Source organism: Pteropus alecto, unplaced genomic scaffold (assembly GCF_000325575.1).
Source record: "Pteropus alecto unplaced genomic scaffold, ASM32557v1 scaffold468, whole genome shotgun sequence".
Lineage (NCBI taxonomy): Eukaryota > Metazoa > Chordata > Mammalia > Chiroptera > Pteropodidae > Pteropus > Pteropus alecto.
Window position 1 is genome coordinate 49044 of NW_006441394.1, and position 12188 is coordinate 61231.

At 35.0% G+C, this 12188-nt stretch overlaps 1 protein-coding gene and 1 pseudogene across 1 annotated transcript in view; one reads left to right on the forward strand and one right to left on the reverse strand.

Moving 5' to 3' along the window:
* LOC102894929 (F-BAR and double SH3 domains protein 2) overlaps positions 1 to 12188 on the forward strand; it is a gene marked incomplete at its 5' end in the record, with an annotated part of 60001 nt that overhangs the window by 36543 nt on the left and 11270 nt on the right. The window contains 2 exons of the mRNA XM_006918711.2: positions 129 to 290; positions 11400 to 11531. Coding sequence (XP_006918773.1) covers positions 129 to 290; positions 11400 to 11531 — 294 coding nt within the window. The remainder of the gene's footprint in view (positions 1 to 128; positions 291 to 11399; positions 11532 to 12188) is intronic.
* Positions 5359 to 7050, reverse strand: LOC112485356 (annotated as a pseudogene).

Below are 12188 nucleotides of genomic sequence, written 5' to 3' on the forward strand. Positions count from 1 at the left end.
AAAAATTAACTGCCAAGGCCGAATCGCTAATGAATATCAAGATTGTTCTAATTAATAAATCGAATAACTAAAAACAGTCAATTTGAGAAAAAAAATGCCTTGATTTCTGACCTTTTTTTTTTTCTTAGATTATTAAGTTGAAAGCTGAAGCCCGGCTGGACCTGCTAAAGCAGATCGGTGTTTCTGTGGACACATGGCTAAAGAGTGCAATGAACCAAGTAATGGAAGAACTGGAAAATGAGCGATGGGCTCGCCTTCCTGCAGTGACCAATAATGGCACTTTACACTCGGTACTGTTTATCTTCTTGGATGTGATGGCCTCACTTTCATTGAAGGATTCTATGCTTTGACTATGTAGCCAAACCTGATCATAGCTGAAATTTTAAAGGAAAAAATAATGGTTTTGCTAGTGGTTTGGGTTTTTTTTCTTTAACCTATCACTAATTGAGTTGAACTTATTACAGGAAAAAAAAGGGAGGTAAGTGCTCTTTTTATATGTGCAGTGAAGAATAGATTATCAGTGCCAGTTTACCATACTTATCCTGTTCATGAAGCAGATGTGCTTCTTGTCTGGAAGTAGAATAAAAATTTTAATCTAGGGTTTCTGAAGTTCTCAGAAGTCTTCTCTAGTATAAATGAAAATAAATATCCAAAGAGGTGTAAACAGTCTTAAAGAAGGAAAAGGAATACTCTTAGTCTGTGGCTTAGTCTGTTCAGTTCACAAGGGCTTTCACAATCCGCTCACAGTATCTTTCATCAGGGAGACCGTGCAGGTATAGTTCTACAAACAAGACCAAACTTGAGCTTAAGTTTTCAAGTCCAAGGCTCTGTCTACTCCACTGTCATCCAGTTCAACTTCAGTTTCTCATGTTGGAACTCTGATACCAAAAATATTACATAGCTGGATATGTGATGCCTAGCTGGTCAGACTAAAAGTAATTGCTGCTGCTACCTCCCCAGTTATTACTCTCTCATACTGTTTATTTACTTGTGGCATTTATTACAATCTATATTCGTCTTCTTTATTTGCTTTCTTTTGTTTATTGTTTGTCTTCCTCTCTAGAATGTAATCTCCATGTCTACCTGGTTCACTGCTGTGCACAGCAAAGTGCCTGGCACATAGTAGGTACTCAATAAACATCTGTTGAAGGAAGAAATGAATGAAAGGATGGATGAATAGATGGAATAGTGGCAAACTAAGAGCTAAATTCTAATCTCCCAATAATCTCCATTATTCTCAAAGTGCCTCTTCAGTGCTTTTGTCCTTCAGATTAAAAAAGGTATCCTTGCCAGAGAAATTGGCCAAAGTTTAAAAACATTCCTAGAAGTTTTGTCAGTTTTTTCACATAGCATTCTGATTTTCTAATGGGAATACACTTGCACATTTAAAAAGGATTGCGTGGGGATGTGCATTTTAAGGAAAAATCTATGGAAGGTTTATTTTTATTTCACTATTAATGATAATCAAACTGTGGAAAATAGGCACACATCACCCACTTGACTTTGTGGTTAGAAGAGCTTGCCCTGTTTTCAGTACAACATAGTTGCTCTGCGTCATGAAATATCTCTTATTGCATCTTCTAAAAGTCACAATTCCCATCTACTTCAAGGTAGTCTGTTGTACAGAAGTTATGATGACAGCAAATTCCAGGCACAAATTTGCTTTTGGCTTCTTCACAGGCATTGTTGGCAATCAATCAAACCCATGATTTTTCTTGGACTAGCACCTTTTCTAACTAAATCAATTAGGCAGACACTTATCTCCTGACTATGTGCCTACTTGGCAGATAGTAGATGGCCAAGACTTGGTCTTCTCCTCAAAGAGCTGACACACTGATAGAGCAGACAGACTTTTATAGATCTTAGCAATAAAAGTCTGTGTATGACTTTTATACACTTGGCAGTGTATGACTGGGCTTCTGTACAGCAAACTCAAAATTGCTTACTTCCAATTTATCTATACACCTTGGAAAAAGTAACTTCTCTCTGGGTTTCAGAGAGAAAGTTAAATGATTCTAAGATTCCTTCCAACTCAGAAATCTCATGATTTTGTGAAATGCTATCAGAAAAGCTCAATACCAGCTAGAAAAATAGGAAAGAAGTTCACCCCAAGAAGGAAATGTCATTTGAGGCCATGAAGAATTTTAACAGGAGACCAAGAAGTGCTTCTGAGTGTGAAGGAAGGAAATGAAGATGTGCCTAGTACAGTGTCTGGCAGTAAGTAGTATAGTTTGGTAGTGAGTGTTGATTATACTGGGTATATTTGAGAACTGTCTGGAGACATATTCTCTGTGAAGGGAGAATTTTGCAATTCCACCCAACTATTTTCTTCCCTTTAGTCTTATGGAGTCTGTATCTTTCCACTTTCAGTTAAGGGACATATTTTGTGGAAGCTCTACTAACAATATAAATAAGGGAGAGGTGTAAGCACAAAATAGCTTACTGAAGTCTCAATATTTATTTAACATGCTTTTAAATGACAGCACTGAAATAATTCAGAAGGAGTTGTATCTCTTCACACTGACAGCTAGCTGGCTAGCAGCATAAAGCAGAAATACACATTCTGGGGACCAAATTATTTCTTCCATTATAGATGCCAACAAAAGCATTAGTCATCAAGTTTAGAATTCCCTTCCATCTGGAAAACATAGTTAATACTACTGTTAGACATTAACAGTATAAAGTGCCTTCTAGGAGACAAATGTTTTTAAAATATACAGTCTATTTACCTAATAGAATAAGGAAGGAACTATACTTAATTGGGCATTAACTTTTTGCCTTCTGTCTTGCTATGATACAGAATATAGGGTTGAGAAGAAAACAAAACAAAAAGAATCAACATTTTTTAAAAAGGAGAGCAGTCTGCTGATGCAGTTATTCAGTTGATGGTTAACCAGAGCCTACACATGGCTTCCTATGATTGGATTTCGGACAGTGGCCCAGTCAGCCTTTCTGTCACTCATCCCTCCCTTCTCTTATTTTCCTGTCTTCTCTTACTCAAAAATCCATATCCAGTTTACAACCTAATTTTGAAATTATATTAATTTTAAACTAGAAAAAGTTAGATAACTAGATTACTAAAAAAATTAGTACAATAGAGAAGAACATGACCTAAACCTCCATTCTTATAACACCACTATTATCAACTTGATGTAATTCCTTCCTCTTTCTACTATTTTTTAACACACATATCATAATAATGTTAATTTTGTATATTTTCCACCTAATCCGTATTGCTGGTCTTTATAATCATTTTGTGTGTGTGTCTATATAGTATTTCATCAGGAAAATGTATCATAATTCACTTAACTGTATAGATTCAATCTCAAACTACAGCTGACATGGTTTATATGACTTTCTTGTCTTCAACCATTTCTCCTAGCTGCTATACAAAAACACCCTGACATCTACTTTGTCGTGCAGCCTAAGAGTATTAGCATTTTGCAGAGTTGCATAGAAATAAATTCTTACTCCACTCATTATGAAGACAATGCTGAATAATGTGTTTGAAAAGCAAGGATATTAAATATTTTTAATTTTCAGGATGGTAGTTTGATTCTCATCTGCCTCAATAATGGCTAATAGTCCTTACAGTCCAATGGGCTTTGCTTTTGAAATTTGAAAATCTGTTTGTTGGTTTCAGCTAACCCCAAAGAAAATAAACAATGGATTTTGTAATGAAATAAATATAAATTGTAGAAAATAATAGAGTATACCTGCAGAAGTCTTCATTCACTTTTATATTTACAGTATTTCCAAATGGCAGTAGTCTTTTCATTGGACTAAACTTCATACTCAGCCCACACTTTTGGTAAAACTGACATTCTAAATTCCCAGTTAGGATCAATTGTGTTTGTTTTTTTTAATAGGTGATTCTTTATCTGATACAGATATTGAGAAACAGAACAACAAGACTGATAGATTACATAATTTACAAATTAGTAAGAAAAATACTAATGGAAAATGAATAAAAAGTTAATTCAAAAAATACAAAATGGTCTGTTAACATATGAAAAACAGTTTAGCCTCCCTGGTAAATCAAAGAAAATGCTAATTAAATTTAACTACTAAACACCATTTTCAGTACATCAAATTGACAAAAACGAAATGACCGGTGCCAGCCCATGGCTGGTCCACTGTTACCACGGATGAGGTGAAATGAGCTCTTGTAGATGGTAAATGAAGAAAACGGTAAAAACCTCTCTCGAAGGCTGTTTGAAAAAAGGGATCACAAGCTTTAAGAATATTCTAATATTTTTCATTTCACAACAGATGTAAATCAGACCATTATGCTATAAGCCTTAAACTTATACAGTGATACATACATATATATTATCAATAAAACTGGAAAAATATTTCTAAAGATTAAAGAAAAAAATACTTAAATACTTTGATCTAGTAATTCTGCTTCCATCATTTCATTCTAGGAAGTCATCAGAAATACACTTGAAGGTTTCCATACAAGCACCTTTGACCACTGTCTTACTTAGGCTGTATGTAACGGAAACCTGACAGAGACTTGAATAAGAGGGTGTTTATTCTTCTCATGTATCATGTCCAGACTTTGGCACTCCAAGGTGGATGCAGTAGCTCCTCGAGGCATGGCATTAGGGTCCGAACTCCTTGAGTCTTTCCATCGTGCCACCCAGAGCAAGTGGCTGCCTTCCTTGTACCTAAAAATGAGTCCGGTACTCTGGGGTTTTATGTCTGTACTTTAGGAAGGATGAAGAAGGGACCAAGGTTCATGTTTGCCAAATCTGTCCCTTTGTACCAAAAAACCCAGTAGCTTTATTAAGCAGGCTTCCACTTGTATCTCTCTCTCTCTCTTCTTTTCTCTTCTCTTCTCATTTTTTTACAGTATTATCAACTATAGTCACCATGTTATACATTAGGTCCTGACTTCTGTCAAGATCACTTATGTTAGATCCTTACTTGTATAAGATCCACTTGTATCTCATAACTTGCCAGAGCTGTCACATGGCTACCCTTAGCAAGAGCTGAGGAAATATTCTTAACTACATACATTATCACCTCCCCCACCCAAAGTGGGGTTCTGCTGATGAGGAAGCTACAACAGGGGATCTGTTGAATTACAAAATTCTCTGTAGGATGTCAGGTTTTTTTAATTTTACTGATCTGTTGAATTACAAAATTCTCCTACGGATGTCAGGTTTTTTAATTTTACTGATCTGGAAAAATGTTCACAATATAATGTCAAATAAGAAGCAGGATAGAGAGCATACACAATACAATCCCAATTTTGTTTAAAATATATAACTTACATACACAAGAAATAACATGTTAATAGTAGTTCATGTCTATATACACAGGAAATAACATGTTAATAGTAGTTCATGTCTACAGAGTTAGCATTTTAAGTCAAAGGTGTATTGATGAATGGACATAGTTTTTATCTTACTAAATTTTTCTATATTTTCTAAATTTTCTATAATGAACTTGTATTACCTTTACAAAAGGAAAAAAAGTTATTTTAAAAACACCCCATATACTGTTAAATACTAAGTCCAAAATGTTTATTTTACACTTACTAATTTTCATCTTCACTATCAAAATAAAAGAGGCTACTATTTTTGATTTGCTTTTGCTGAGTCCTGCTTATTTCATCCTCATTTGTCTTTTTTGAGCTTGCTAAACCTGAATATTTTTCATCTGAGGAACGCTTGACTGGTTTCCGATACATGATTCTTCCATCAGCTGAAGCTGGTTCTTCATCTGCTTTGGCAGCCTTTATTTCTGCTTTAATTTTCATGGCTTCTTCAACTGATGGGTCTCCCTTTTTTAAAACCACCACTTGGTGCTGTTCAACATTTTTGTCACTGTGATCACCATCTTTATCTGAGAACTGGGGCCAGAATCTCTTGGTCTCTTCATTGGGCCCCGTTGTCTGTAGCCAACTCATTCTTTGAAGCGGGCCAGAAACACCAGCTCTGCTGGCTGCACGTATGATACCTGATTCCACTTGCTCATGACCACTTGAGAAAAACTAGCTCCCTGGAACACCTCACGATCAGCTTAATTTAATTCAGTAAGCATGTATTGAACCTGTACTACTAATGAAACCCCTTGCTAGGTGCTGGAAATTAATTACTAAGCCAAATACAATGTCTGTTGAATTGGTGTCCGCAGATTGAGAGAACCAGTCTCATAACAGCCAAGACCAAAAGATAGACATTGAAAAATGTCGTTTTACTTCTGAGAGAAGTGTCTCCAGCTGTATTATTTCTTTGATTTTCTGCATAGCCATAATAACAAGTGCCTGACACAGATCTTATACATAATATATGTTCAAAAATATTAATCTGAACCTCAAGATAGGCAGTTTACTCCAGTTCTACCAACTAAGCTTAAACTACTACTAAAAGGAAGTAGCTCATATTGTTAAAGCTCTATTCCGTACCAAGTACTATGTCAGGCATATTCACGCATTATTTCAGTTAATTATCACAACAATCCTTAATGTGTTTACAGATGAAGAGATAAACTTGAAGAATTAAATATCTCACCCAGCAGCACACAGCTAGTAAGTGGAGAGGGTTGGAATTTGAACACAGATATGCCAGCCCCTCTAAAGCCCTGCTTTTTACCAAACTTTCTTACTCTGCAGATAACTCTTTATTCCTCTAACCTTTATCATGATTCATTTTAATTGTTGTGCATTCCTTTTCTTTCTTTATTTTATTTTTTTTTTTAGTTATCTGTTGAAACATCATTGCATGTCCTATTTTCAGTGTAATGGTCTTATAGCATCTTCAAGTATTGTGTGGTCAGTTGTCATTAAAATTCCCAAGCTTTACTGATGTTTTTTAACAGCTTTGTTGAGGTATAATTGACATAAATAGATTGCAGATATCTAAAATATGTGATTTGATACATATTGATATGAGAATAGACCAGAGAAACCCTCACCATAATTAAAATAATGAACATATCCACCTCCATAAATTTTCTTGTGCTCCTTCCAGCCCCTCAGTCAACCACTGATCTTCTTTCTGTCACTATAGATTAATTTACATTTCCTAGAATTTTTATATAAACAGAATCATAATATATACTCTTTTTTCATCTGGCTTCTTTCACTTAGCATTATTATTATTGAATGTTTCAGTAGTTCATTTCTTTTCATTGCTGAGTAGTTGAATATACCACACCTGATGGTGGGTATTTGAGTTGTTTGGGGTTATTATAAGTAAAACTGCTCTGAACATATGTTTTGGGTAGGTCATATAGTGGGTATATGTTTAGCATTTCAAGAAACCTCCAAACCGTTTTTCAAAGTGGTTTTACCATTTTACATTCCAGTCAGTAGAGTACTAGAGTTCCAGTTGTTCCACTAATCTTGTCAGCACTTAGTATGGTCAGTCTTTTTAATTTTAGACATTCTAATAGGTGTGCGGTAGTATATCATTGTAGTTTTAATTTTCATTTCATTGAGAATATTGAGCATCTTCTCATGAATAAAGTAATTGTCTTCATTATAGGGATAAGGTCAGTATAGAGATATGTTTGAGAAGTTAAATATAATTTTCCCAAAGTCACACAACAAATAAATGGAATAGTCAACATTGAGACCCAAGTCTGTCAGACCCAAGAACCCATTGCTTCCTAGTTCATTAAAGTACCTTAAAGCTGATGAAGTTCTCCAGAGGTTATTTTGCTAAGTACAAGAAGATGGCTACTAAAACCAACTCAAAAGGTTCTCTTTATCTGCCCTTGCAGTAAGAGTAAGCATTTTACAACATCTAAGAAAGGAAAAATTAGTACAGCTAGAAAGAATAGTTTTAATTTAAGTTTTCAGATGACTGGAAGGAAAAAGGGTAAGAGAGCAGTTAAGAAACAAGGCAAGGTGGCTCCATAGTGTAGTGGTTAGCACGTCTGCTTTACACGCAGAAGGTCCTGGGTTCGCACGCCAGGTGGAGCCATGGACCATACCCTGGGTGCGCAAGGCCCCCCGGGTATACACCCAAGTGTGTGGGAGGAGACACCCCGCCTTCAGAGATCCAGTCCTTAAGGGGAAAACGGCAACATCGGGGTGGGAATTGGGGGAGATTAAAGAGAGGGAAAAAAAAAAAAGGAAACAGAGCAATGTAAAAAGCATATGGCAGTGACCCCTATTACCGTCACTGCAACCTTTCATTCTCTTTCATGAGAATCAGAAAATGAACTCAAAATAAAGAGAAGAATGTTGAGTATTAAACAACGTTGCCAAGATAAAATGTTTTGGGTTGATTCTCAGTGCCAAAGCACAGAACATATTAACATTCCTTACATATTTTTGGAAATGTGTACTACCCACATTGGCTTTTAGTTTTTATAGATGTATGGATGTTTTGGTTTGGTTTGGTTTGGTTTTTATAATGCCCCAATTTCTTTTTAATGTGTATAACCTTTACTCTAGAATATGAAAGTAATTTCTAGCAAATGATCCTCATCTCTTGTGTCACAATGCTCTGTTGGAAAACAATGGAATCATAAGCCTGAGATGATTCGAAGGGTCAAGATTTGAGTCTATTTTGTCATTGACCTGGCTGACCATAGATGAATTATTTGTAAGATGAGGTACACAATTACCTCACTCAGTTTTGGAGAACTTTCAACAGTAGTTATAAATGAGAATATACAGGGATTTTGAAATAGAGGCAATAAATGTGACAGAAAATATGTACTGTTTATTCTTCTGGACACCGCCCCCACCCCAATCCTATAGAATTTTATTAGCGAAATAAAGAGAAGAATAAAGAATGGAGTCATTAATGATGATTACTCAAGATAAATCACTTTAATTCATTAAAAAGTAGAACTTGACAATATAAGCAGCCTCTACTTTTTGACTTCTTGAATCCCGGGAAATCTTCTCTTACCTTCTCCAATCACCTCTTCCATATTCACACTTCCCTACGCACTTAGCATTTACTTGTGGTAGTTTTCCACTCTAGGTTGTGAGCTTCTGAAAAGCAGACACGGTGTCCTTCATTTCATATCTAAGAGCCTAGCATAGTGTTCAACATATAGTAGTTATTTGATATTTTTATTAATTGTTCTACTGTGAGGCCTAATTCTAACTCTTCATTCCTTATATCCTTAATGTGTGAACATTGGCGCCTTTGTAGGTTTGAACATGGGAAAAGGTAGCCAAATGAGTGCTTATATGTAGCTAGAAACAAAGAAACCTTCAGGCCTGGTTTCTGTTTCTTCTTTATTGAACTTTTAGTTTAAAAAGTAAAACACAACTTATTCTAATAGTTCAAATAGTACAGAAGTCTATAAAAAAAAAGTCAGTCATATCATACACTGTATTCTCCAGTCTTTATTCTTCTTACTCTTCCTCCCTCTGTCATATTTATGCTCATATAAATATTATTTGTACTTTAATATCATGAACTGTACTCTAGATAAATATTTTTTTATACTCAATACCATTTAAATTAATATATGCCTTTTAGCTATGGTGGATAATATACATTTAAACATGGTTTAAAAATTATTTTTCTTGTGCTATATTTCAAAAGGGAATGTGCCCCTTTTGTGTAATAAAATATGCATAACATAAAAGTTACCATTTGAACCATTTTTAGTTGGTCCGAAGGTTGTGAATTATTGTTAAGCTGAACCATTTTTAGGTATGGTTCAGTGGCATTAAGTACAGTCACATTGTTATGTAACCATAACCATCTTCCATCTCCAGAACTCTTTTCATTTTGCAGAAGTAAAACTCTGTGCTTAATAAAAATTAACTCCCTGTTCCCCCATCCCTAATTGCTGGCAGCCAACATTCTTTCTGTCTCTGTGAATTTGACTACTCTAGGTATCTCATATAAGTAGAATCACAGTATATATCTTTTTTATAACTGACATTTTACATAACATTGATGCCCTCAAGGTTCACCCATACTGTAGCATATGTCAGAATTTCCTTCCTTTTTAAGATTGAATAATATTCTGTTGTATGTATTTACCACATTTTGTTCATCCATTCATCTGTCAATGACATTGGGTTGCTTCCACCTTTTGGCTATTGTGAATAGTGCTGCTTATGAACATGAGTGTACAAATATCTGTTCAAGTCCCCGCTTTCAAAATCTTTAGGATATATACCTAGAAGTGAAATTGCTGGATCATATGGTAATTCTAGTGGTAGTATCTTGTTATGGTTTTGATTTGAATTTCCCTAATGGTTAATGATGTTGAGCATCTTTTCATATCTTTATTGGCTATTTGGAGATCTTCTTTGGGGAAATGTCTATTCAAGTCCTTTGTCCATTTTCGAAATGCATTGTTTTTTATTTTTGAGTTTTAGGCATTATTAGGCATTCTAGATATTAATCTCTTGTCAGATACATGATTTGCAAATATTTTCTCCCATTCTGAGGGTTGCCTTTTTTTCTGCTGTCTTTTGATGCACAGAAGTTTTAAATTTGATGAAGTCAGATTTATCTGTTTTTTTCCTTTTGCTGCCTGTGCTTTCGGTGTCATATCCAAGAAATCATTGCCAAATCCAGTGTCATGAAGCCTATGCTTTCTTCTGAGAGTTTTACAGTTGTAGCTCTTCCATTTAGGTCTTCATCTGAGTTAATTTTTGTAAGGTACGGGTCTGACTTCACTCCTTTGTATGTGGCTATCTAGTTTTCCCAGTACCATTTGTTAAAAAGACTGTCCTTACCCCATTGAATAGCGTTGAGACTCTAGTTGAAAATCATTTAACTATATATGCAAGGCTTTATTTCTGGGCTTTCTATTCTCTAACTCATTTTTAATGGGTGTTATTGATGTGTACAGCATGGACACATCATAATTTATTCAAACATCCTCTATTAATGGATATATAGATTGTGTTCAGGCTTTTGCCCCTACGTGCAATGTTGCAATAAACATCCTAGAGTATATAGTCCAGGATGAGTATATAGTCCATAATGTATTCACAGAAGTGAAATTGCCATATCAAGTGGTATGTTTAGTTTTTAATTTCAGTAGGCAGGGTTTTTTTTTTTTTTTAAGGATATATCAGTTTACATTTCTATCAGCAATAGATGAAAGCCTGTTTCTTCACATCCTTGGTATCATTTAGAAATCTTTTTAATGTTCCCAATATGATCAGTTTAAAATGGTAAGCGGCCTTATTAGTCAGTATTTAACAGTGAAAAGTGAAAGGATACTGATAAATAGTTCTTATATATTTGAAAGACATTTACTCTTGGTTTTAAAAAGAAAAAATCTCTGTCCTTTCATAACATGAAAAATGCAAATGAAAATAGATACTTATTTCTATGCACAGTTGAATAAGTAAGTTAATATTTTGAATCAATCGGGTTTTAAGTGTCTCTCCTGCTTTCAACCATTTTCTGCGGTAAGCAAGCTAGCCAATGACTTCTAATTTTTCTTAGCTCAATGCAGATACCGAAAGAGAAGAAGAAGAGTTTGAAGACAACATGGATGTTTTTGACGACAGCAGTTCCAGCCCTTCTGGCACCTTAAGAAATTACCCACTCACCTGCAAAGTTGTTTATTCCTACAAGGTTTGTATTTCTCTAACATATTTCTCCTATTAAATTGTGACAACTCTGAAGATATATGTAACAGTGTCTACTCAGCCTCTCTTACTGTCTCAACATAAAATTGGTGTTCAGTTAATATGAGAGGCAACATAATGATGAAGAGTCTAGGTTCTGACATCAGACAGCCTGGGTTAAAATCCTGTCTCTGCCACTTATGAGTTATATGACCACACTAGTCCCTTAGTCTCTGTGAACCTCAGTTTTCTTATTTATATGATGGGTTAATATTATAAGGCTAGTTTGAAGAGTAAATGAGATAAACACTCTTAAAACAAAGCACTTAGCACAGTGCCTGGCATCTCGTAAATTTTCAGTACATAGAACTCTTACCCTTATTATCAGTTGCCCAGTTGTCACAAGACCCTCCATTAGGATGATGCTCAAAACTGATATTAAAAGAAAATTGTTTTATAAAGCAGTTTTGTTTAACTTTACTTTCCTAATTTTAATATAACCACCTCTTGTTTAATATAACCACCTCAAGCAGAGACCTGGATAAACAGATGCCGGAATTTCCAAACCTGATTTGGTATAATAGCTCTTAATGTCTCTCACCCCTGCCCAGCTTTCACATTAACTTTTTATTCATACAAAGTAAATTGAATTTCAGTTTCCCAG